General features: G+C 36.6%; 2 protein-coding genes across 33 annotated transcripts in view; one reads left to right on the top strand and one right to left on the bottom strand.

Annotated features, from left to right (window-relative positions):
* PPIP5K2 (diphosphoinositol pentakisphosphate kinase 2) overlaps positions 1 to 2,306 on the bottom strand; it is a 79,729-nt gene extending 77,423 nt beyond the window's left edge. For 6 of the 21 annotated variants that reach the window (XM_060201227.1, XM_060201224.1, XM_060201222.1 and 3 more), the window contains exon 1: positions 2,123 to 2,300. The gene's annotated coding sequence lies outside the window, so the exon portion shown is untranslated. Of the gene's footprint in view, positions 1 to 2,122 lie in introns of all 21 variants that reach the window. The other 15 variants (XM_060201217.1, XM_060201218.1, XM_060201215.1 and 12 more) reach the window with 8 other exon arrangements.
* A 92-nt stretch (positions 2,307 to 2,398) lies between these two features.
* On the top strand, positions 2,399 to 27,682 carry GIN1 (gypsy retrotransposon integrase 1). 12 transcript variants are annotated; one of them, XM_060201234.1, is made up of 11 exons: positions 2,399 to 2,543; positions 3,776 to 3,804; positions 8,722 to 8,793; positions 9,124 to 9,232; positions 12,166 to 12,311; positions 14,666 to 14,859; positions 17,267 to 17,572; positions 19,472 to 19,663; positions 19,938 to 20,114; positions 20,784 to 21,069; positions 25,933 to 27,682. In XM_060201234.1, exons 5-11 carry the CDS (start codon positions 12,173 to 12,175, stop codon positions 26,208 to 26,210), a joined length of 1,572 nt encoding a protein of 523 aa, XP_060057217.1. In that variant the 5' UTR covers positions 2,399 to 2,543; positions 3,776 to 3,804; positions 8,722 to 8,793; positions 9,124 to 9,232; positions 12,166 to 12,172; the 3' UTR covers positions 26,211 to 27,682. The 12 variants fall into 12 exon arrangements, with proteins under 12 accessions (XP_060057217.1, XP_060057226.1, XP_060057221.1 ...); XM_060201243.1 differs by having other exon boundaries at positions 25,953 to 26,153; XM_060201244.1 differs by having other exon boundaries at positions 2,400 to 2,543; positions 17,534 to 17,572.

The following is a 27,682-nucleotide window of genomic DNA, read 5'->3' as shown; positions in this document are numbered from 1 at the left end:
TCCTTAATAAATTCTTTCCTGATGACTACATCAGCTCTGTCAGGCCCCAAGTATATGTACATTAGCACTCTTTCCCATCATTTGTGCTCCATCCAGAGCATTATAGATCTATCTTTGCACTGATGGACTTGGATTAGTTATGATCAATCCTCTTCCACTTTCTATAATGAAAAGTCCAGAAAGGTCCAAATAATATTTTACTACATATCCCCAGCACTATACTCAACATTTGTTAACATTTTGCCATATGTATAATGAATTCCTATTTATACACACAAACACATATCCCTTGCACTATTTGATAGTAAATTGTAGTGTGGAGGTAGCATAATGGTAATACAGATATTCTCATGCCTGAGGTTCACAAGTCCCAGGTTCAATCCTCCATAACCCAGAGCCGAGCAGTGCTCTGGTAAGAAAAAAAAAAAAAAAAAAAGTTGTAGATATCAATTTAGTATGCATCTCCTAAAACCAAGGGAATCCTCATAGACAACCACAGTATCATTTCAACTTAAGAAAATTAACAGTTCCATTTATATGTAATTGTAGGGGAGGGTGGAGAACATGAGTCTGATATATATATATATATATATATGCTATTTAGATGCTATACAGACTTATTAGGTTGTCAATAAAAGTTCTACAAATTATTTGGTTTAATACTCTCACAAAACTACTCTGCCAAGCATATTAGAATAAAACACGTGCAGCAATTTTGATTATGAGAGCCTGAACTTTCTATGTATCAGTCTGATCTCTTTACTCAGTGAAGCCCATCAGACTGTATTTTTTGTTTTCTGAAATTGTGGATCACAATACTACTGAGTTCTGTGAAGACACAGATCATGTCTGTCCTCAGTCATATAAGTAGGCAGATCAATTATTTTAGCAATGGAAAATATAATGAAGAAACTGGAAGGAAATGATAGGAAAACAGCAGCAGAATGGTTAAAAATATAAATTCTGGAGCTTGACAAATCTAGTCTCAAATACAGGTTTAAATGCTTACTTGTAAAATTTTTCTGTGATTCTATTCAGCTTCAGCTTCTATCTTTTTTTAAACAAGAATTGTTGAGACTAGTGACTGGCACACAGAAATGCTCAATTAATGGCAGGGGCAGGTAAGTGTCACTATTTTACTAGTCTGATTTAATAGTGTTTTATCCTCACTAAATCACAAACCCTCCATTACTGTTGAATCATTACTGTTACAATTTCCATTTAACTAGTATTCATCTATTTTGTTTTCATTAGGACAATAAAAAATTAAGTAACTTTAATAAAATATTTGGAAATTTTTAAGAAACCTTTTTTTTAAAAAAAAAAAAAATCTCACTGAAGAATTTACACTACAAAACAAAAACCTTATGTCCCCATGTGGAACAAGGATGCAGGTGTGGAAGTCAGCCATACTTCCTACTCCCACAGAGAAGTCTACTAACTGTCCGTAAAGCAAGGCAAGCATTGCGGGGCTCCAAAGGTCGCTAACACCCCGGAAGTCAAGAACCTAGTGAAACGATTTAGCAATTATCATCCCTGCCACTTTTCTCCAAGCTTGAAAGATTGTCAACTTTCCAGCCGCTTAGGTGTGGCAGTGACCTAAAGCCTCTGTCCTATCATCCTAACTGTGGACAGCTGCAATACATAGGTTTTTTTTGTATATATATATATATATATTTTTTTTTTTGGTTCTTTTGAAGTTGGAGTAGAAGCAGCAAGGGGCCAAGTGATTAAGGAAAGAAATGAAAGGGAAAAAAATCACTCTGTCCACTGCATTCCCCCAAACTATTAGGTGGAATAAGACGGGAGACGACAGTCCAGCCCCGAGTGCCAGCTATTATCCCCTTCCAGCTGTATGAAACACAAGAAGTGGAAAGAGGAAACAATAGAAGTGGTGGAGGAGAAATGAAGTCGCGAGAACAGCCCAACAGCCCCAAGGCTGTACTGCCACTCCTCCACTTTCCAGCTGCTTCTGCCCGGGCACTTGCCCATCGGAGGAGCGCGTGTCTGGGAGCTGCAGAGCGCAGCAGGAAACAAAGCAGCTGCCCAGCAGCGGTCTCAAATCTCGGGGGTGACCAGGGGTGACCAGGTCCTGCATCTCGTGTTCTCCTTTCGCTCTCACCTGACCCGGCTGCGACTGTCACACAAGCTGCAGGCGATGCCTAAACCCATTTGAGTCTCCGTTTGCTCTTTAATCCTTGTGGGGCAGAGGCGTGATGTTACTCAAGACTCCAAGCTGCTGCATGGGCTTAGCTCTTTTTTCAGTAGCAGAAGAGACACATAGAGGTACCGCAAGGCACTACTACAGCACACAGCCCTTGGCCACGCCTCGTCCCCGCCCGCTTTGTGTGTTACACGGACATTTCACCGGGAGGAACGATTTCCGGCAAGAGTAAAAGGATCCGCGGTCATCTTTCCTGAAGACGCTTCTTACACCCAGAAGCACTTCCTCATTAACGACTCGGGTGGTTCCACTTCCGGCAGCACCAGATAAGTCGCGAGAGGAAGCTTATAGCCTGCCCCTTCCCTTTAAGACCACTTCGGTGAGTGGTCGTTCTAGTGTGCTCTGCTAAAAGATCTAAAAGCTTTTTTTCTTTTTGTTTCACCCGAGGTCGTGACCTGACAATTTCAAAGCCAATCGATCTGATTAACCTAATAATAATAGTAATAACAAGGGGGTGGGGAGGGTTGATTGACTCTGAAGATTGCGCAGGCGCTCTTGGGACGGGAGGGCCTCGGTTGGGCGTTGTGAGGTTCTGCGCCGGCTGCGGAGGAGCGAGTTTTGCTGGTTGGGCCTGGGGTGGCGCTTATTTGCTGAGTCTTACTTAAAAGTCATTTTACTGCTTCTGCTAAGCTCAGTAGGACTTTGCCCTTAGGAACTGATCAAACAGCTTTGAAAAGCTCCCCGCTCTGCTTAGTTTAAAGTCGCTTCTGAACCTCCGCTGAAATTCAGAAGTTGAGCGAGGCACGTAGTTGACATTAAATAATTCTTCCTTTTCTTTAAGACTTTTAGATTAATCTGAAAGATCACCTCTCTCTGACTATCCCAGATAAAAATCTGGGGGCAGAAGTCGAGCCCAAAGGCAGTGTCTTGGCGTATACTTTTAAAGGGAAAATGCAGGTTCAGTGGGTTTTCTATAATTGAGCTTTTTTTGAGGAAGAGAAGTTAGAAAAAAAAAAAAGCCATGTGACTTCATGGAGATGAAGGCGTTTTTGATAAGAACGGCAGTGAACCAGTGCTCTTCCATCTTATACAGATCAAGTAGACTTCACAAGTGAAAATGTTTTAATCTGAAGTTAATGTGGTTATTGAAACAGCTACAGATTTAAAGTGCTTAAATGCACAGCACATGTATGTGTGTGATGACCTTGTAAGAGACTTAAGTTGATAGACTTGACGGGTTTTGTCTTTGGAAAAATGCTGTCAGGGGAATAAACATCTTCCTCTACCCTTAAGGTTTGCCTGAAGTAGTCTAATAACTAAGTTAGTATAAGTCAGTTTAACAGGAGGAAGAGACATTAATTTCATACTCAGGAAGAGTCATAATGACCCAAGGGATTTGAAGAGAGGCAGACAAAAGAAAGTTTTATATGTTTTCTTGAGCCTTGGAATGGAACTGGGGACCCTGGGCTTTCACTGAGGTGAAGGGTGGTTCCTAAAGGTGTTAGCAATTTGTTCTGTCAAAGGCCATGATCATTTGTTTCTGATAACTTATAAATAATAGGAAAACTTCCCAATCTTAGGTATTAAATTTTGTTTTTATTCTCTTTGTAGCTGAAGTTTAACCTTATCCTGCCGGAGTGGTGAGTCTGGGGGCTATCTGTGTGAGCACCTTCTCAGTTATTTAAAGTGTTATTTCACTGCCTTAGTATCCACACAGCAGAATTAAAGGAATTAAGAAATAAGTACACAAGTGTTTATTGATTTTGATTGGTGTTGAACAGGGAACAAAGTGTAGAAACTTATGTTAAATATGACCCTTATGTTTACTCTTATAATTAAAATTGTAGCAAGATACCTTCACTACCTTTTTTAAAAAAATTTCTTTATTGAGGAATTAATGTTTTACATTCGGCAGTAAATACAATAGTTTGTACATGCATAACATTTCCCAGTTTTTCATATAACAATACAACCCCCACTAGGTCCTCTGTCTTCCTTTTGGGAACTGTATTCTCCCCCACCCACCCCAGAGTCTTTTACTTTGGTGCAACATGCGGATTCCTCTACCTTTTCTTACTCCTACATGCTTTGGACAAAACTTCTTAAACATATAAGTATACCCAAAGAAGATCTAATATCTGCGATTTTATAACTTAAACGCTTTATTCTCTCATTTAGCTCATACCTTCATTTAATCATGTTTGGACATATTATTTATTTTTTGTTCTGAAGTATTATAATGAGTCCATTTTCTCATATTAGCTACCAAATGGCTGCTAGGATCAAACTGAAAAATATGACTCTTGAATCTTCTAGGTTTTGTTTTCAGCAATAAAACATTATAAGTAAACATTACTATATAGTGTTAATTTTCATTAATGAAGGGAAGAAGTTTTTTTCAGTCTTTTTCTTACAGAGCAATTTTTAGAACAGCATGGAGGCTCCCCCTTACAGGACAGTTTAACATCAGTCAGAGGAATGCTTAAAGATTTTACCAAAATAATTGACTGTAGGTGTGAGGACTTATTTCTGGGCTCTCTCTTGGCTCTATTTCTATTCATCTGTATATCTATTTTTATTCTAGTATCACTCTATTTTGATTATTATAATATAATTGGAATTCAGGAAGCATACTGCTCTGTTTTTATTCTTTTTTTTTTTTTTTTTTATCTCAGGATTACCATAGCAATTCTGGGTATTTTCTAGTTCCAGATAAATTTTTGTAGCTTTATGCAAAACAGGGAAACTTGGACTTGAAGTAGGGGGAGGGTGGAGGTTGGGGTTAAGTGGACCTTAAGATCCAATGCACAGGGGTGTACAAGAACCTGAGACACCTATCATGGAAAGATGAGAGGTTATGCCTATGCTAACAACTGTCCTGTAAATCACTATTTCCTTAATAAAATAATAGCAAAGATGAAATCCAGTAGAATTTCAGGATTGGTTTAAATCTAGATACTGCTTTGGATGGGATGGTCCTTTTAATGATGTTAATTCTTTCGTTTGAGCATGGAATGTCTATTTCTTTGTGCCTTTTTCTGTTTCCTTCAATAGTGTTTCATAATTTTCAATATAAAAATCTTTTACCTCCTTCGTTAAATTTATTACTAAATACCTAATTGGATATTTCTGCTGTTGTAAATGGGATTGATTTCTTTCACCTTGTTTATCATTTGCATAAGTAAATGGCACTTTTTTAATATTAATATTATAGCCTACCACTTTGCCTTAATTTCCAAGAGTTTTCTGCTGCATTGTTTTGAATTTTCTGTGTACTGCAGTACTTCTTCTTTCCTATCTGTATTCCTTTCTTTTTTTTTTCTTAAATATTTATTCCCTTTTTGTTTCCCTTGTTTTATTGTTGTAGTTATTGTTGTTGTTGAATAGGACAGAGAAAATTGGAGAGAGGAGGGGAAGACAGAGAGGGGAAGAGAAAAATAGACACCTGCAGACCTGCTTCACTGCCTGTGAAGTGACTCCCTGTTCGATGCAGTAGTTTTAAAGTTTTAAGTATAGTTGCTTTCTGCCCTCCTGCCTAGTGAGGTGGAAAATTCCTTGCCCTTTTCCCTTATCAAACAAAACCTAGATAGTGAGGGCCATCAGTTATTTTTGTCTGAAAGATCCTGCATCTGGTAAGCATTATCAGAGCCTTTGCATAGGGTCTGAGGGATGCTGTAACCCAATAAGTTACAGCATATGGCTGGATAAATTGCAAACAGATGGCCGGGTGGTCCCAGCAAAGGACAAAAGAATGAGGTAACCTTTTTTTTGCATACAGGCTTGAAATTAGACAAATTCTATAGGTTGCTCAGTGTGTTGTAATGTTTGAAATGATTGGACCCCGTGTTTTCTATAGAGTACCATTGGATATATTATAGAATCCTCGTTTTGCATGACCCCCTCCCTTGGAGTGAGCTCTGAAATCCTATACATAGTGTGGTTTGAGCTTTGTTCGAGGTCGAGCTGGCAGACTGCTGTCTGATGCCACTCGGCCCGGATTTGAATTCGTTAATAAACATCTTTTGCTTCCTTGCAGTGGATGGTGGTTTGATTTCGCTCTTTAACACTCCTCTCTGCAGGTGGGGAGCCAGGGCCTCAAACCCGAATCCTTACACCTGTCCTTACACTTTGTGCGCTTAACCCACTTCGCTACCATCCGATTCCCCTGTATTCCTTTCTTTTGCCTAATTGTCATGGATAGGACATCTGAGACTATGTTGAATAATATCTTTAGTATCCTATTATGATTATAATTTATATTTTTTATTGTCTTACAGTTATGGAGTATCTTGTGTTTATATGTTAACCATATGCTCTTTAAGTTCTTTGTTCAAATTTGGCACACACACCCAACATTTTTACCATAGCCTTGATTTCTCTCTATTTTCTTAATGGTATTTTTAAAAGAGCAAAAGTTTTAATTTCTGTTTGTAGTAAGCTTCTGCTTAACATGAACTCACCAAAAAAAAAAAAAAGTGGGGGCTACTAGGGGTGTGGTTAGATAGCATAATGGTTATGCAAAGAAACTCCTGCTTGAGGCTCCAAAGTCCTCCACCATAAACCAGAGCTAATCAGGACTCTGGTAAAAAGAGAAGAAAAAAGTGTCCTGTAGAATTTCTGAAGTCGTAGGTAAAAAGAGAAGAAAAAAGTGTCCTGTAGAATTTCTGAAGTCGTAGGTTTGACATTTATAACAACTAATGACTTTGAGAGCTAATAATCACAGATTATACATATTTGAATTTAAGTGTACTTTTCCATATAAATATAAAGAAATTTTTTTTCTGGCATTACAGCATTTCTGCTGTATAAATATTATCATTTTACAAATGAATTGCCTTGGCATCTTTGTCAAAAATCAGGTTGCCATTTTTAGATGGTTCTCTGGCTAGATACTATTCTGTTCCAGAGACTCATGTCCATGGTTTTGCCTGTACCAAACATCCTTGATTGTTATTAGCATTAACTTGTATCTTAAACCCAGGGATAGTGCTTGCAGAGTTTCCCATTACATTGTATCTCAACATCAATTTGAGAAGAATTGTTATCTTAGTGGATATATGTAGCCTTTCTCACTATTGCGTGAGTGACGCCAGCTAGCTACATTCTAGACAGAACCTACATGAGCATTATTTATTTATAGTTGTTGCTGTTTAAGATTTATTACTTATTTTTGAGGTAAAGAGAACCAGAGCATTGCTCAGTTCTACCTTTAAGTGGTGCTGGAGAATGAACCTGTTAAAGGGGAAAGTAAGTAAAAAGACTTACATTGTGGTGGTCACATGACAAAAACCAGAAAGAGAGCAAGGTTTAGCTTTTTGAACCCAAAGCCCTACCTACACCTGTAACCACTCCTATTTTCCTATTTTCTACCTTCTCCCTCAGCTAACCTACATGTCTCCGGCATGTGATTGGTGCTTTCTAAGACTGTGCTATCCGCTAGACTCTCATACAGACATTTTCTTTTCAGAAAAGTAATTGTTGAGTATTACCTCAATCATTTTCTTTATATTTTGATTACTTTTTTTCTTTTTTTTTACAAATGTTTTATGTATTCATTTACTTGATACAGAGAGAAACTGAGAATCTTCTACTACACCAGTCACTCTGATTCTCACAAAGTCTGAGTGTTTGGTGAGGTTTTGTTTGTTTTTCAAGTTTTTTATCCTTTAATCCGTATTCTACATATGAGTGAACCTGTCTTCTGGTTATTATTATTTTTTTAATCTCACCTCACTAAGTATAATCACTTCCAGTTCCATTCATTTTGGGCTAAAGGAGACGGTATCATCTTTTTAAATTACAGAGTAGTATTTTATTGAAAATGTATGCTATAACTTCTTTATCTAGTCATCCATCCCTGGGCATTCAGGTTGCTTCCAAACCTAGATTATGATACAGCTGTGAACATGGGGTATATATATCACTTTAAATTAGTATTTTCATGTGCTTTGGATATATGCCTAGCAGTGGTTTTGCTGGATCATAGGTATTTCAATTTATATTTGTTTATGAAGTCTCTAAACTGTTTTCCATAGGGACTACCTAGCTTGCCTCCCAATCAACTGTATATCTGAGTACTTTTTTTCCCACAGCCTCACCAAGACTTGTTATTTCCACTTTTGTTGATATTGATCAGTCTCACAAGTGTGAGGTGCAATATCTGTGGTTTTATTTTGCATTTCTCTAATGATAAGTGGTGTGGAGCATCGTGTGTGTGTGTGTGTGTGTGTGTGTGTGTGTGTGTGTGTGTGTGTGTGTGCGCGCGCGCGCGTGTGCGTGTGTGTCTTCCCCTCCTTACTGGGTTGCCCTTATTTATTTATTTATTTATTTATTTATTTTTTACCAGAGCACCGATCAGTTCTGGTTTATGGTTTATGGTGGGGGGCACGGAGGATGGATGGGATTGAACCTGGGACTTTGGAGCCTCAGGCATGAGATTCTCTTTGCATAACCATTATGCTATCTACCCCTGCTCTCTGGGTTGCCTTTTTATCCTTTTGGAATATTCTTTCGCTGGGCAGAAGCTTTTTAATTTGATTCAGTTTTATTTATTTTAGTTTTCCTTGCTAATGGTGCTGAGTCTCTAAAAACATCCTTGGTGTAAAGATCCATGGGACTCTGAACGTAAAGTAAGTATATAGGTTTATCCCTCAAGGGTGACCATAACTGTACACTCTTCTTCCTTTTCTCCTCTTAATGGAAGAGATCACAAAATCCATCCCTCCGTTTTGTACATTGTATCCCACTCCCTTCTTCCCTTTCATTTCTTCAGGCTTACAGTTTCTTTTATGTTTCCAATCATCTAGAGGAAAAATCCCTCTTTTTAATTTTTGTAAGTTGTAGTTAAGATATACACAACACAATTTATCATGTTAACTATTTAAATTCAGTTGCATTAAATATGTTGGCTTTTGTGCAACTATCACCACCATCTCGCAAATTCTTTTCATTTTCTATAGCTGGAATTTTGTGCCTGGGAACAGACTACTAGTGTCTACTGTGTCAAGGAAACCATTCAGAATATTAAAAAAATGTAATGGACAATTGATTGTGAAAATAATTTTCAAGGTAATTGTGACAAGCAAATAGTCACCCTTTAAGTGTTCTGTATTGAGCCGAGATAGTTGACCCATCAAGAAAAAGTGAATACACATGTGAAAAGACTTGTGATATATGAAATGTAGAGATTTTCAGGTCAGGTGATGACATACTTGGTTATGCACACACATTACAGTGCCCAACGACCCAGATTCAAGTCCCGGGTCCCCACCTTCAGGGGAAGCTTCACAAGTGGTGAAGCAGGGCTGCTGGTGTCTGGCTCCTCTTTCTGTTGCCTGCCCCCCCATTTCTCTCTGTCTCTATCCAATACTAAATAAATAAATATATTTTAAAAACAAGGATTAGATTTTTAAAAGTAGATTTTTTTTTTCTGATTTGTCTTTGTCTATGCTATCTAATGGTGATGAAAGAATAAATATATATATAGTTGTTGTTGGGGCCTTTTTTTTTTTTTAATTACTGAGAGATACAGAAAGATACTGAGACAGAGAGATGAGAGCACTGCTCAGCTCTAATTTATGGTGATGCTGAGAATTGAACCTGGGACCTCAGAGCCTTGAACACCTTGAAAAGCTCATTATCCAAAATTTTGTTTAATAAGTTCTATTTCCTGAATCTGTATTATAATCTGTATTGTAAGCTTATTATGAACATGAGTTACTGTATTTTAAACTATATGTATTCAGTTATTTAAATGTTAAAAGATTTGAAAAATGGAGAAGTTAATTTCTATAAATAGACTTTCTAAAAAATGAATCTTTGTTCTTGGAAAACCAAGAGTATATTAATGAAAAATATATTCCACTGTAATTAAAGTTTCATCTTATATTGAGTAATCAGATAAAAGGTCTTCTGGTATCCCCAATGCTATAGGTTGAATGGTTGTATCCCCATTTTCCCAATCTTATACCTCAAAATTCTAATTCTTTTTTTTTATATTTTATTTTATTTATTTATTCCCTTTTGTTGCCCTTTTTTTTTACTGTTGTAGTTATTATTGTTGTTGTCGTTGTTGGATAGGACAGAGAGAAATGGAGAGAGGAGGGGAAGACAGAGAGGAGGAGAGAAAGATAGACACCTGCAGACCTGCTTCCCCACCTGTGAAGCAACTCCCCTGCAGGTGGGGAGCCGGGGGCTCGAACCAGGATTCTTACGCTGGTCCTTGAGCTTTGTGCCACGTGCACTTAACCCACTGCGCTACCGCCCAACTCCCTCAATTTTATTTTTTAATTTATATTTATTTATTTATTACCAGAGCACTGCTCAGCTAGACTTGCGGTTCTAGGGGTTGAAGCTGGGACTTTGTAGCCTCAAGCATGAGTGCCTCTTTGCATAATCATTATGCTATCTCCCCAACCCACAAATTTTTATTTTATAGTTGTATTATAGAGTGGACTTTGGACGAGGGGAGGGGACAGAAGGAGGAGAGATACACGAGCTCTCATTGCTCACCATCCATGGAATTTTACTTGTCTCTGTCCATGGTGCTCTCATGTGTCATGGATCAAATGGTGCTTAAGTATGTGCTCGATTTACTTAGCCACTCCATTGACCCTCTGTTAAAGAAAACAGCATAGCTTCTACTTACAAACACAGATAGGGTAATAAATAAATAAATAAATAAATAAATAAATAAATAAATAAATAAAAACATGGCCTGGAAACTAGTAACACCAGGAGGTAGTTATGCCCACTAGTGCTGAAACTGCTAAAAGAAATCATCTCTCAAGAGAACTAGAGGGACAAAGGGGAGCTTTGGCTGTATGATAGGGATGTGTCTAAAACCAATGAAGAACTTAGAAAGTACTTATTCTGGCCTCTTCTGCCTTTTCATTTGCCTAAAAATCCAACCAAAATACTCGAAATATAGTCTGTAGACATTCATTTCCTAATAGGAGAAAGGTCAGAATTGGACCTGAGTGAGTGCAAACAAAATGACCTTTACAGGATTAATTCATTTAAATTGGAAATGGAAAGAAAAGTTTTCAGGTGTCGGGTGGTAGTGCAGCAGGTTAAGCTCAGGTGGTGCAAAGGGCAGGAACCGGCATAAGGATCCTGGTTCTAGCCCTCAGCTCCCCACCTGCAGGGGAGTCGTTTCACAAGCAGTGAAGCAGATCTGCAGGTGTCTTTTTCTCCCCTTCTCTATCTTCCCCTCCTCTCTCCATTTCTCTCTGTTCTATCCAACAATGACGACATCAGTAACAATAACTACAATAAAACAAGGGCAACAAAAGGGAATACATAAATAAATATTTAAAAAGAAAGAAAAGTTTTCTTTTTTACCTTTTCAGTATATTACTTTCCCATATTACTTTTTTTTTGTTTTTTTTACTAATTTAATCAAATTTCTTTTATAATGTGGTAAAAGCATATTCAGGACCAAACATCATTTCTGCTCAAGGAAAAGTAGCTTATGCATAGTTCAAAAGAGTATATTTCCTGGCATTTACCAGTGAACATTTCTAAATTATATCTTTCACCTAGATGAATAGGTTTTTGTTTGCATTCTTCAATGACCAAGATTAACATCTAGCAGTGGTTAGAAAATTTAAAATATTCCCTATAATCTGTAATTCACTTAAATATAATAGAATAGGATTATTTTATAAAGTAATGTTTGAATAAATAACAATGAGTGAAGTTAAGCAAATTTTCTGGAGTGTACTTGTCCCTTTCCTTTGTTTCTCAGTGGAAATTTTTCAGAATTTGTCACGTGGAATGAGACAAGATAATTGGTCATATTAAAGCCCCAAAATAGGATTTGAATATTTTAGTCCATGTGATGCATCACACTGTTCTTTTCTGTAGTGCAATTATCTCTGTCACATACTATTCTGGGAATGTTCAATTCATATGTAAGCAGAAATATGATAGAAGTCAGACAGAAATAGAAACGGAATTAGCTAATCATTTAAACTGTATCTTTAAATACTTTTACTTAGATTCGCAATGGTCCGTAGTGGAAAAAATGGTGACCTTCATCTTAAACAGATTGCGTATTATAAACGGACTGGTGAATACCACCCAACTACATTACCAAGTGAAAGAAGTGGCATAAGAAGAGCAGCAAAAAAGTTTGCCTTCAAAGGTAAAATTGATACCTCACTTCTTGACTATAGAGTTAATAGATACTCTTATATGCTCTTTGTTGGAATCCTGAGAATTTTTGTAATAATTGGTTGTTGCATAGCAATTTCAAGCTGAATTAATGAAGCCACCTACAGCACGATAAAAGTCAGACTGAACCAAACTGAAAGTCAATAAAAACAAAAAGAACACTTTAAGAAATAGAAAATGATCCCAGAGTGTAAGAGATTGCATAAAGGTCATGAAAACAGATTCTACTGCTCGAGACTCCCAGGTTAAGTCCCCCACATCACCATATGCCAGAGCTGAGCAGTGATCTGGGGATAAATAAGTAAATAAATAAATGTGATAGCAATAAAACACACACATCTAAATTAATGGATTCTATGTTTCTCCTCAGGTGGTTCATACTCTAATGGAGCACTCGTCACTCAAAGAAAAATTTATGTGATGCTAAACATGTTGATAAAAGTAACCAGTTTATATTATAGTTATTCCTGTTGTTCCCACATCTTGCTGTCACTAGATATTCTGGAATTATATTTATCTTTGGACTCCAAATCTCCCTGAATGGATTTAACACACTACTTTATCTTGAAAGATTATCATGATTTTTTACTTTTTCTGCTTCAAACACAGAGGGAGGTTTGAGATAAGCAAGAAGGCAGTATGAGAAGTTACACCAGATAACTAAGTGAAAGTCAGAACTTTTTTTTTCTTATGTCATTGATAGGGCTTCACTGTTTTGAACCATCTTTCTCAGAGAGACATACAGAGGGAAAGAGGGAAACTATATATCCACCCCCAGTGTGGTGGGGCCCAGGTGAAATTTGGGTCACACACTTGCAGCAATGCTATTAATAGAAGTTTTGCTTACGTTGACAAGGAAACATTTCCCAGTGCAGGCCAAGAAAATGCTACGATAATTTTAAGGTAATAGATACCTGCCCATTTCTCCTTAGTGTACATACACTCCTTCCAGTAATCTCCCTTATGAGCAGGCAGACTTATACCTCTTAGACTATAATGAGGATTCATTTTTCTTTTTTTCCCTTTTATTACCCTTGTTGTTTTATTGTTATTGTAGTTATTGATGTTGTTGTTGGATAGGACAGAGAGAAATGGAGAGAGGAGGGGAAGACAGAGGAAAAGAAAGATAGATACCTGCAGACCTGCTTCACTGCTTGTGAGGTGACTCCCGTGCAGGTGGGGAGCTGGGGCTCGAACTGGGATCCTTACACCAGTCCTTGCGCTTTGTGCCATGTGCACTTAACCCGCTACGCTATACCGCCCGACCCCCCAGGATTCATTCTTTTTTTTTTTTTTTTTTGCCTTGACCAATAAAACAATTTTATTTAAATGGCAAGGAAAACATACCTTTTGTTCAAGGACATAGTTGTAAATATTACCCAGAATTCATTCTTAATTCACCTTATCATTTCTGCAATGCTTTGTACTGAGTTCCTACATAACTAACGCTTTAGCCATTATGGGTAAGTTGATGGGTAAGATAGATAAGGTTCCTGCCTTCAAATTACTTACCTTCTAATTTGCGTAACCTATGTCCCACTCAGTTGTGCTTGCTTAATTATCTAGTGGGCTTAATAAAGTACTCTGAAGGATGAGTAGTGAAGTTAGAAGAGATTGCCTACACAGTGTAACCATGAAAAAAGTGCGGTTTTGGAATATTTGGTTCCAAAAGTTGCTCACCTCTATACAGTCTGCTAATTCATACTGTTTTAGGAGGTGCCTTCAAGTGTTTTCTTAGTTTTGCTCTTTTCATGGGAAGTTAATTTCATTCTACCATAGAGGTCGTTGCTTTGGTGAATAAGCTAGCTTCACATGTATTGATATGAAAAAACTAGAGCCTCTTCTACATATTTAGTAATTACAAAAGTTGAAGATTAGAGGACCATTGGCACAGCTCATAGAGCACACACCACACATTGTCATCCAGGAGGACTTGGGTTGAAGTTCCTGGTCTCATCTGTGGAGGCAGGAGGAGATTTCGTGAGTGGTGCTACAGGTTACATGTGTCATGTCTCTCCAACTCTGTCTCTCTATATCTATCTGCTTCTCATTCTCAAAGATAAAGAAAACACTGTTTGGGGGAGCAGTAGAGTCCTTCTGCAAACCCTCAACCCCAGTAATAACCCTGGAAGCAAAAAAAAAAAAAATGCAGAGAACTATTCAGATTGTTTGGAAGCATCATATCTAGTAAATATTCTGTATTAGAGGGGGGAAAAAGTTTTTTTTTAAAAAACATCCATCATGGTTTGAAGATAAGACTGGTTATCTGAAATGCATAGATCTCTGAAAATTGCTATTTCATACTTTTTGTATTGTTTATTCCAGAAAAAAAGCTGTTTTATATTGGGAAAGACAGAAAACAAAACCGCTTGGTCATAGTTTCAGAAGAAGAAAAAAAGAAAATCCTAAGAGAATGCCATGAAAATGACACTGGAGCCCATCATGGCATATCCAGAACCCTTACACTGGTTGAGTCCAACTACTATTGGACTTCTGTGACTAACGATGTCAAACAGTGGGTATGGCTTTTGTATTTAGACTATTTTGAATGATGTCTTTTTAGTAGATACTCTCAAAATTCATTACTGTTTCAGTTTTATATTGGGCATCACTTCTAGGTATTTTCTGTTTGAGTAATTTTGTACAAAAACATTTGCAAAGGGTTACTTACCTTCAAAATTCTCCCTTATAATCACTAAACTATCATTTGAACTAGAATGAGGTATTATTTAAATATTTTTTAAATATTTATTTATTCCCTTTTTGTTGTCCTTGTTTTATTGTTGTAGTTATTATTGTCTTCGTTGTTGGATAGGACAGTGAGAAATGGAGAGAGAAGGGGAAGACAGAGAGGGGGAGAGAAAGACACCTGCAGACCTGCTTCACCGCCTGTGAAGCGACTCCCCTGCAGGTGAGGAGCCAAGGGCTCGAACCGGGATCCTTAATGCTGGTCCTTGCGCTTTATGCCACCTGCACTTAACCTGCTGCGCTACTACCTGACTCCCTATTTAAATATTTTTAAGTAAATTATCTAGACTGAATATTACTTAAAACCAGTTACTCGTCATTGTACTTTTTCATATAAGCAGAATTTAAACAACTGAAATTCCTTTGATACTTTTTTGATGACAGTCACAAACTTTCCTTAATAGAAGAATAAACTCATAACTCAGACTTGATATGTGCTACATACATACTCTCATCTTTTTTTAATGTATTTCATCTTGATATAAAAAATGTCAAATATGGCAGAAACCTAAAATAAATGTAAAATGAAGTTTTGAGTGTCCTTTTGGACACTCAAAAGTAGTAGATGTGACTTAGGAAGAGAAGGTAGGGCCATACAAAAAATTGGCAAAAAAAAAAAAATATATATATATATATAGATAGATATACACACACACACACACACAGATAGCTATAGAAATAATAGTCAATCCATATCTTCCATATCTGTGATCTTGGTATAATTATTCCAATTTCCAGTGGAGGGAATGGGGAATTCTGGTGATGGGAATGATGTGGAATTATACTCCTGTTATCTTGTAATTTTGTAAAGTAAGATCAATTCACTAATTAAAAAAAAGAAAAAGAGTGGTCCGAGAGGTAACGCAGTGGATAAAGCATCGGACTTTCAAGCAGGAGGTCCTGAGTTCAATCCCTGGCAGCACACGTACCAAGGTGATGCTTGGGTCTTTCTCCTCCTGTGTTTCTCATTAGTAAATACATAAAATAATTCAAAAAGAAAAAAAAAGAAAATTGTGAAAACAATGAAATTAGTCTAAAGAACTTTAACCCACTACAACTGTCAATTTCTATTTCAAACAGGAAGCATGGGTTTGCTGAGAGGTCAGTTGATCTCTTTGTACCATATTATATATGGAAAATCCTAGGAATTCTTTGATATGTATGTGAGATCTCATTAATTGTAATAGTACACCAAAATTGTTATCTCAGCCTGAGAGAATTAAGCAAACATTTATGGCAGGATCCCAAATTTTATTTGGCATTCATACTTGCTTTAGCACCTATCACTTGTTACTTTATAAGTATTCTATGAAGTCTTTGTCAGATGTTTATCATCTGAAAATGAATATGATATGTGGAAGTAATCAGAAGTTAATTTGGAGAGAAAATTTTGATCAAAAGTAACTAATGCAGCATATAGTTAGTTCGGTTTTAAGATTTTACTCAAAAGCTAGTTTAAAAGTGGTTTCTAAAATGGAATTCCAGAAATGTGTTGAGCAATGGCACTATCCATAAACTGATCAGTTAATCTTTGTCTCATTCAACTGAAAGTCCCATGATGATACAATCTTTGATTTTTTTTTTTTTATATAGAGTTGGTCCTCATGACCATGTAATTTCATTGCTATGTCTCTCTTTCTCTCCCCCCCCCCCACTCCCCATACAGCGAAAGAGGAGAAGGAAAAGACCACCGGGTCAGACTTTCCTCTGTTATCAAAACACTTCCCATATGGTACTGAGGTTCAGATCAGGGCTCCTTGCACTGTACCCAGTGAACTATGTCTCCAGCCCTAGCTTTTGTTTGTGTGTTTGTTTGTTTATTTTTGTTACCCTCTTTTCCCGGAAGCACAATGTTAGCATCTATAAGTATAAACCTTTATTTTATAATCATTGTTAGAGTAGATGAGTGAATGAGCTTTAATAATTACTGTTTATAAACCAAAATTAACTTCCATGTGAATAAGGAGCCTTAAGATGGCCACTTAAACTTAATATTACCAGTAAGTTATGCTTATTATTCTAAGTAGAAGGTCTTATTTTATTTTGAGAGTAGTTCAGACATTTCTCTTTCAAAATGCAGAGTATTTATTATCTATCTTAAAAGTTTAGATCTATAAGATTGCTGTCATTATATTGCACTTACTAACATTTGTATGTCTTTATTTGCCTGTTTTGTAGGTTTATGCTTGTCAGCATTGCCGAGTGGCAAAAAATACAGTTATTATTGCACCTAAACAACACCTTCTCAAGGTGGAAAACCCATGGACGATAGTTATTATTGAACTGATGGGCCCATTCCAAACAAGCCACAGAAGTCATATATATATTATAATCATGACAGATTTGTTCACAAAATGGGTTGTGATTTTGCCTCTATGTGATATTACAGCATCTGAAATTTCTAAAGCTATTGTCAATGTAATTTTCTTATATGGACTTCCTCAGAAGATAATAATGGACCACAGAGATGAGTTCATTCATCAGGTAAGACAAATAAGCTATTTTAGATCTAGGAGCATATGTCAACATTATTACTCAGCATACCTGTGCATTAGAGGGAGATAAACTTAGATAAATGACTCTAGGGGCAAGGAAAGTGGCTCAGAATGTTTCCCCTAGTGCGATAAAAAAAAAAAAAAAAAAAAAAAGAATGTTTCCCCTGCATGTTTGGAGGACCTGGGTGTGATCCCTGGCACCAAAAGAGGGACCAGCAAAGACGAAAACAAGTGAAACTCCATGACTGGTATAGTAGTGTTTTGCTCTCTTAGTTTTTCTCTCTTGTAATTAATAAAATTAAACTTGGCTTTTAGATATAACTTGACAATAGACAATATGTCATACATTTGTGAAGCCTTTTTGCATTAAAAATGTAATATATATGTAATACATATCTTTCTTACTGGATAGTCCAAAGATAGTTTGGAAATTAAGAAACCAAAATTTTTGTACTTGTGCCAGCTTGTAACTATAAAGCTATCTTCAGATTTCTTCAAACTAAGATGAGGATTAAATATGACACATAAGGGGCCAGGTGGTGGTGCACCTGGTTGAGAGCACATGTTACAATGCTCAAGGACCCAGGTTTGAGCCCCCAGTCCCCACCTGCAGGTGGAAAGCTTTGCAAGTGGTGAAGCGGTGCTACAGGTGTGTCTCTGTCTCTTTCCCACTCTGTCTCCCCCTTCCTCTCTACTTCTGGCTGTCTCTAACCAATAAATAAATAAAGATAATAAAAAAATTAAGAAAAAAATCACATTACCATAGAAAAACATAATCCAGTAGGCCGAGTGCTAACGCATCCGGTTAAGCTCACATAGTATGACGACAGGGACCCCCCCGCAAGGATCTGGATTCAATCTGAGTTGCAGATATCTCTCTCTCTCTCTCTCTCCCCTCTCATTCTCTCTCTTTCTCCTATACCTTCAATTTCTCTCTACTGAGCCCCAGTGATAACCCTGAAGGCAAAAAAAAAGAATCTATAACATGTAAAAGTCTACAGTTCTTCCTCACTCATTCATCTGCTTTCAGCAGTAATCGCCTACTGAATGGTACTGACCAGTCTACTCCTGACAAAATAGCCAGGTGATTAAGTTTTTTGTTAGTATTGCAGTCGCTGTCATCTACTTTTTTTTATTAGACAAATGACATTTCTATTTCATTTCCGGTACTCTTTCAGACACTAATAAAAGAAAAACACATATGAACTAATTAGATCTGATAGCAAATTGACCATTTAAACTCAGTTATCAAGAAAACTACTGATTCTCTTCTACCTTTAGTAAGGAAGATCCTCATTTAAACTAGATACATTGCTCAAGGGTGTTAGATGAAAATATGAAGCCATTATAAGTTATGTGAGGTCTGAAATAAACTTAAAACATCAAGATTAGTGGCATTAGTGTATGGCATGTCATATATTAAACAACAGTCACAAGGATAACACATGACTGTTTGAAATGACATACATCTTATATAAAATGATGATTATTCATGAACAAAAAAGACAAGATGGAGGTCGGGCGGTAGTGCACCCGGTTAAGCTCAATAGATGACTGGGCAGGGGACCCAGTTGGAGGCCCCAGCTCCCCACCTTCAGGGGGGTCGATTCACTAGACATGAAGCAGGTCTGCAGATGTCTGTCTTTCTCTCCCCCTCTCTGTCTTGCCCTCCTCTCTCCATTTCTCTCTGTCCTTTCATCAGTAACACCACCACCAACAGTGGAAAAATATGGCCGTCAGGAGAGGTGAATTCCTAGTGCAGACACTGAGCCCCAGCGATAACCCTGGAGGCAAAAAAAAAAAAAATTGAAATTCTTTTGAAAATTTTTAGTCAAGGTGAAAATAAAGTGCACATCTGAAAGACAGCTTTGTTTTGTATATCTTTCAGATCAACATTGAACTGTGTAGATTGCTTGGCTCAAAGCAAATTGTAATTTCTCATGCCTCTCAAACTGCTAATCCACCTGAAAGTGCACCTAACACAATCAAAAGATTTCTTGCCAAACACTGTGCTGACCACCCAAATAACTGGGATGACTACCTGCCTGCTGTTTCCTTTGCCTTCAATGTAACTCACTTGGTATGTGCCTTTTTATAATTCTGTACTTTCATATTAAGACTGTTTCTTGCAGGGGGTAGTTAGCATAATGGCTATGTAAAGAGACTCTCATGCCTGAGGCTCCAAAGTCCAAGGTTCAATCTCATGCACCACCAAAAGCCAAGGCTGAGCAGTACTCTGGTAAATAAATAAATAAATAAATAAATAAATATAAAAAATATTTTAAAAAATTAAAAAGACCCATTACCTTTATAAGTGTTTTGATACAAGTTGCTATTTATTTTCCTTAAAATAGGAACCTGCCAAAAATACGCCGTATTTTCAAATGTTTAACCGAAATCCTTACATGCCTGAGACTTCAGCTATTCTTGATGAGATGGACGATGATAGTACAAATATGTTTACCAAAATTCTAGGTGCAATTAAAGAAGCTGATACAAAACCAGCAAAGGATACCACTTCAACTGACCAGGTAATTCTACCTAAATAGAAAACAAATGTAAAATATATGTAAAGTGATTTTTTTCCCAAGTTTTAGCATTTGCACACATACATAGACACATACTAGTCCCTTTAACCAGACTCTCTAGCAAATGCTGCTTGTTTTAATGAAACAGTATGCTTATGAGCTATGAAGTTTTAAGAACTAGTAATGGAAGAAGCCATGTATTTTGAGATCTGGACTCAAATCCCTGTTCTTGTTGCTTTTCCAGTGCTTGACTAGGGCATATTGCTTAATTTGTCTCTAAATTTACTTTTTTTTTTTTTTATAGAGGGGCTATTCATAGTACCGGCTTTGAAATATTTTTTAAGAATTAGGTGGGATTCATAGCTATGTTTAGTAGCATATCCATAAGTTGAAAAACACAGGTGTGCAAAAAAAAAAAAAGACAAAGGTAAGGAAAGGGAAAAGAGAAGTAGCCAGACTATCTCTAAGACTTTGAGAACTACAGAGTTTATGGGGTGGGGGAGGAACAAAACATTGGTAGTGGATACAGTGTGGGACTGTTCCCATGTGCTCTTATAATCTTGTAAAGCATTATCTAACTGGTAATAAAATAGCTATTTTGTTATCTGCATTTATCGTTAAGAAACTATAGCTTTGTTTCTTGGTGTTTTTTTTTTCATTTTCTGTATGTAGATAAAGAAGAGCACTTTTGAGGAAATAAACAGAAGCAAAATCATTGTTAAAAAGAAGCCAAAGCAACTAAATCCTTTCCATTTAAAAGTGGGTCATGAAGTTTTAAGACAAAGGAAAAACTGGTGGAAGGATGGCCGTTTTCAGTCTGAATGGGTTGGTCCCTGTGTCATAGATTATATTACAGAAAGTGGATGTGCTGTTCTGAGAGATAATACTGGAACTCGACTTAAAAGACCTATCAAAATTTCCCACCTTAAACCCTATGTGAGAGAATCCAGTGAACAAGGTAAATATCACTTCTCTGCATTTTTACTTCCTCTGAATGAGGAGACAAGTTAGAATTGCAAGAATTTCCCTACCATCCTCCTCTTTGGGTAGATTAGTTTGGATTAGTTTTAGATACACATAGTCTTGTTTTATTAGAATGTTTTTTTTTTTTTCATTATCTTTATAAAAGGATTTCTGAAAATCCTTTTCATTTAAAAGTGGGCCATGAAGTTTTAAGACAAAAGAAAAACTGCTGGAAGGATGGCCATTTTCAGTCTGAATGGGTTGGTCCCTGTGTCATAGATTATATTACAGACAGTGGATATGCTGTTCTGAGAGAACAATCATTATATTATTGGATAGAGACAGGCAGAAATCAAGAGGGAAGGGGATGATAGAGAGGAAGAGAGACAACTGCAACTTTGCTTATTTTACCTACTGCAAAGCTTTCCCCCTGCAGGTGGGGACCAGGGGCTTGAACCCAGGTCCTTGCACATATTAGCAGGTGCACCACCACCCGGCCCCAAATATTTCTTCTTCAACTGTCAGACTTGCAAGATTTTATTTATTTCCAGTGTGCTTTCACATACATCACTCAATTCTTATGAGAGATGCTGACCTGGTTTCTCAAAAGTTGTGTGTTCTCTTGTTTTCACCTTCATAGTGCTCTGTTATTTCATGCTTCATTTTAGCTTGAAAAAAATAAAGCTTAAGTTAATTGATGCCAAAGTAAACAGTCTTGTGTGAGGTGAATATATCAGGGAGTCGGGTGGTAGGGCAGCTGGTTAAGTGCAGGTGGCACGAAGCGCAAGGACTGGTGGAAGGATCCCGGTTTGAGCCCTTAGCGCCCCACATGCAGGGGAGTCACTTCACAGGTAGTGAAGCAGGTCTGCAGGTGTCTGTCTTTCTTTCCCCCTCTCTGTCTTCCCCTCCTCTCTCCATTTCTCTCTATCTAATCCAACAGTGACATCAATAACAACAACAATAATAACAATAAAACAACAAGGGCAACAAAATGGAATAAATAATTAAAGAAATGTATAATTACTTTTTTGAACTGAATGTATTAAACCTGTTTATAGATGACACAGACACAAAGATAATGAAGACTATCTACTTATATGTATATGTAATATCATAAAATGTAAAAAAATTATATAGATAATAAAAATATAAATTAATAGAGGACTTTTTTAAACTTGTATTTTGATTGACTGATTGAGACAAAGATGGATCGACAGGGAAGAGAGGGAAAGTGAAAGAGAGAGACAAACCTGCAGCATTTCTTCAACACTCCTGAAGCTTCAGCCTGGAGGCCCAGGTTTCGAGTATGATAAGTCAGAACATTATATATAACAACATTATATATAACACAACAGGTCATAGTGTGCATGGATGGGTGCAGAGTGGAGTGTACTTTCTTTCCTTAAGATTTGACATTTAGGATTTACTCTTTTCTAATATGTTAACCTTCCTTAATTAATACAAAATGGGACACAGTCTTTTGGTGGTGGGGATGGTGTTTATGTACTTTAAATTAAATAAAACATTTAAAAAAATTAATACAAAATTTATAATTAGATCTGCTGTCTTGGGACTCATTTCAACATTTTGAATTTGTTCTTGCCAAAATATTTCTTTAATAAAAGGCCAGATATTTTGCTTCTTCTGATTATTTCATAATTCAAGTGAGTAAAAGGTCCAAAGCAGAGGCAGTATAATTTGGCCACATGCTTGAATTGTCTGTGGTTATGTCTTCCAATAATAATAAGGAAATTGTAACAGTATTACTATGCACATACGGAACATGAAATTTATATGCATACTTTTCTGATGTGATCATAAGAAGTACTGATATAGCCATCCTGGAATCTAAATTACTATTTGATTCTTTATCTCATTTTCCAAAACTCAAATGTGATTTCTGCTACTTTTTTCTTCAGTATCATATATTTTTATGAAAACCTTCACCTCAAAAGATGGTTATAAAGAATTATTGAGGGGGCTAGGTGGTGGTGCACTCAGTAAAGTGCATACACTGCCATGCTTGAGGACCCAGGTTCAAGCCCCCCCTACTCCCCACTTTCAAGGAGGAAGTTTCATGAGCAGTGAAGTAGGTCTCTCTTCCTCTCTGTCTCCCCTTCCCTCACCTTTCAATATTTGTGTGTCCTATCAGGAAAAAAAATTAAAATAGAAAGAAAAAGAAGGGGGCAAAATGGCCACTGGAAGCAGTGGATTCATAATTCTGGAACTAAGCCCCAGGGATATGGGGGGGGGGGGGACTACTAAACTGAAGTTAAAGCAAACAAAATATCTTTAAATGGTCATCCCTTTTTATTTGATAAATTTTGACAAGCTGTAGCCAAAAGAAGAATGAATTTGTCTGTGTACATTTGACCTTGCTACTCTTACATCAAGATTTCTTAGCTGTATTAAAGACTCTGCCCAAAGTAGATAGGTTTTTGTTGCCAAACTTATATCCATTCTTATCTAGAACATAATGTCTCTACATTCAGTATTAAGTCCACATTTTTCTCACTGCTATGTTAAGCAGGTCTTTTTTGTCATTTTGTCTAAAAGTCCCATGCCAAACACTTTGTAAAAAATAAAAAAATTGGGGCTGGAGTAGATAACATAATCATTAGGCAAAAGCTTGAGACTCCAAAGTCACAGATTCATTCCCCTGCAGCACTATAAGCCAGAGCTGATCAGTGCTCTAGTAAAAATAAATAAATAAATAAATAATGACGCACCATTGTTTGCCTATCTTGAGGACAAATTACCTTTTTCTTTACTATATCCCTAATTTAGAATTATTCTTAATAAATACTATCCAAAAGATGCAAGAATTATTTAATATTCAATTTAAATGTTCCCCAGTAGTTACACTAAAAAGGTACAAACATACTTAAAATAGACTTAATAATATGTTTTATTTAATCTAAAATATCTAAAATGTTATTTTAATATATATGTAAGACTTCAAGTGTCTGTCTTTTGGCAGTATTTGGCGGGGGTGGGGGGAAGAATGTTTTTTTTTAAGTTTAAGAACCTTTCTACTGCCTGCAGTACATTGGGGCCATAGTGGGAGTGGAAACATATTTGACCTTTCTGGATGAATAAGAATGTTGTTTTTTTTTTTCTACATAAACAAAGTTTGAGAACTCTAGTTTTCCTTTGCATATAAAGTGACTTGTGTGGAATTTGCTTAGTACAACTCTTGCTCTTTATAGTTTCATTATTATAGAATACTTTAAAGTTATTCATTTATTTAAAGGAAAAGTATTATATATTCATATGTGTGTGTATATATATATTGTTGATATGCCACCCATGTATGTATAGAAGCTTTCTTATATGTGAAAACTACTCTTATAAACAGGTATAGTTGGTAACTATTTTTATAATTATAATTGTGTGGTACAGCTTTACACAGTTCCCACCACCAGAACTCTTATATATCTTAATGCTTTTAGCCACCAAGTTGCAGATATTACCATGATGCCAACCTGACTTCACTGGGCAGACAACCTGACCAATGAGTCTTAGAACCCCACTTCCCCAGATCCCTACCCCACTAGGGAAAGATAGAAACAGACTGGGAGTATAGATCGACTTGTCAATGTCCTTGTCCAGCAGAAAAGCAATTACAGAAGCCAGACCTTCCACCTTTTGCACCCTATAAAGATCTTTGGCCCATACTCCCAGAGTGGTATGGAATAGGGAACCTCTAAGTGGAGGGGATGGGATACAGAACTGTGATAGTGGGAATTATATGGAATTGTACCCTTATCTCACAATCTTATCAATCATTATTAAATTTCTAGTAAAAATAAAAATAATTGGAAATCTTCCAATTCTTTGAGGGGGTGGGATGTAGAATTCTGGTGGTAGGAATCATGGAATTGTACCCCTCTTATCCCACAATCTTACCGATCATTATTAAATCACTAATAAAAAATTTTTTAAAAATAAAACCTTGGTTTTGGAGTTAGGTAGTTGTATACCTGATAGGGTGCAAACATGCAGGAAGACCCAGGTTCAAGCCTCCTAGTCTCCACCTTCAGGAAGGAAACTTCACAAGTGGTGAGGCAGCGCTACAGGTGTCTTTCTCTACCTTTCTGTCTCCCCCTTCTCTGTCTATCAAGGAGAAACTAGAAAAGAAATAAAAGGAGAAAGGGAAAAAAAAAAAAAGGCTAGTGGATTCTCGATTCTCATGCAAGTACCTAGTACCAGTGAAAATCTTAGTGGTCAAAAAAACACACACACACAAACTCCGTGGTTTTTCATGACTTCTGAGTGTATGAGTGTTATCAATCTTATATATTATTTTATCTACTCTTAGATATTTATTTATGTAGTAGATAGGAGAACACACCTCAGGTAAACCTTGATAATTTTTACTACTTGTTATTTTGCATTTTTGACATTAATTTTCTTATTTAATTTAATTTGTTTATTTATTGCCTCCAGGGTTAGTTATTGCTGGGGCTTGGTGCCTGCACCATGAATCCACTGCTCATGGAGGCTTTTTTTTTAATATTTATTTATTTATTCCCTTTTTGTTGCACTTGTTTTATTGTTGTAGTTACTACTGTTTTTGATGTCATCGTTGTTGGGTAGGACAGAGAGAAATGGAGAGAGGAGGGGAAGACAGACAGAGGGAGAGAAAGACAGACACCTGCAGACCTGCTTCACCGACTGTGAAGCGACTCCTGTGAAAGTGAGGAGCCACGGGCACTTAATCCGCTGCGCTGCCGCCGGACTCCCCTGGAGGCTTCCCCCCCCCTTTTGTTGCCCTTGTTTTTGTATCGTTGTGGTTTTCAAATGATGTTTAGTTGTAATACTAAAAGATAAATCTGATTATTTTTTTTCTCCCCAGACAGTCTTTATCTTTTACAGGGTTCGGTAGTGACAGATCATGACTACATTGGACTACCTGAAATTCCAGTTGGAGCATACCAAGCAGATATTCTGGTGGAAGATGCAGCTATTGGTATAGTCGATAATAAATTGATGACATCAAGCAAGGATCATGAACTGTTAGAATGTAGAAATGCCAAGATCTCACCATTGATAGAAGATCACAGTTCTTTTGAAAAACAGACTTTCAGTCTTTTGGAATCTACAAACCAAGTCCTTGAATATTTAAGTCAGTAAATATCAGATTCACTTAAGTGCTTATTTATATAGCTCCTTGAGTCCTCATCTTTCCCATCAGAAAAGGTTGTCTGTGCATTCTTACATATTCTTAATGACTAAATCTCAAAAGTTTCTTGTACAACTATTTATCAAAAATGTACTGTCTTGGAGAGAACATTTAACATGAAGCAAATACCGTATAGTTAATGTTTTTTCTTCTCAAATAAGAACAGAGAAAGCATGCTTGCTTCTTCGAAAGTGTACTGAATTCCAGTCAAATATCTCAAATCTTAAGTTTTCTGCAATATTCCTTTCCTTAAAAAATAATTTTGAAATATGTCAAGTGAGGTTAATAAATCTTTATTCAGCCATATTAGTGAATTAAATGTAACTTCTTTCCAAGCCATTGGAACTAGATAATATTGCAGGAAAAAAGGTAGTTATTGGATTCACAGGTTATTGGTAACTTTATCTTGTTATACAGACACAGGATTAGAATCTTAAACTATATTGGCTTGAAAACACTTATGATTTTACATAATAAAGCATCTACTTAAAATATTTTCCTGCAATCTTAAATCATAAATGATAAAATTATTTTATCATATTAAATATTAAATTAAATATTATTTATATTTAAATATAAAATATTTAAACCATTATTTCCATGAAAAATAATTATAATTTATATAATATTTACAACTTCACATTCAATCTGTTATTTGTGTGTTTTTATTTCTTTTGAGAGAAATCATCACAACTTTATTGTGTGCTAGGTATCAAACCAGGGTGCATGCAAGGCATGTACTCTACCATGTTTCACTTATTTCATCTTCAGTGAATATTCATTGTAAAGCACTTTGAAAGATACTATAGGAAAATAATTTAAAAAATGAATCAAATGCACGAATCAAATCTCAACCTTGTAAGTCTTTTAAGAATTATAGACTCTATAAGGTATGAACAGAAGTTGTATTTCATGCTGAGTTCCAGAAGTATAAATAATGGTCAGTGGTAGGCAATAAGGAAAGAGATTATTCCTTATTATGAACCTTAGGAAGAAAGATCTTATGAAAATGCAAATGCTTTTAGGAGAAGAATCATCTGGGTTTGACCCAAATAGTATGTAGAATTTAGTGATGGAATGAAAAGGAATTTGAGGAAAATGCACAGAGAAGTGTCACAGTGATTCACAGAAGGGCCACATGTTTTTGAGTGCAAAATAAAATAGTATGCTATAGAAACAAAGCTTTGAAAAGAGAAGTGAAGGGACCAGGTGGTGGCACACCTGGTTGAGCACACATGTTACAGTGCACAAGGACCCAGGTTTGAGCCCCCGGTCCTCACCTGCAGGGGGAAAGCTTCATGAGTGGTGAAGCAGGGCTGTGCGTGTCTCTCTGTCTCTCTCCCTCCCTAGCTCCCCCTTTCCTCTCTATTTCTGACTGTCTTTATCCAACAAATAAATGAAGATTTTAAAACTTTAAAAAAAA

The sequence above is a fragment of the Erinaceus europaeus genome, chromosome 11 (genome assembly GCF_950295315.1).
Source record: "Erinaceus europaeus chromosome 11, mEriEur2.1, whole genome shotgun sequence".
Classification (NCBI taxonomy): Eukaryota; Metazoa; Chordata; class Mammalia; order Eulipotyphla; family Erinaceidae; genus Erinaceus; species Erinaceus europaeus.
This window is presented reverse-complemented; position numbering and strand designations above follow the sequence as displayed.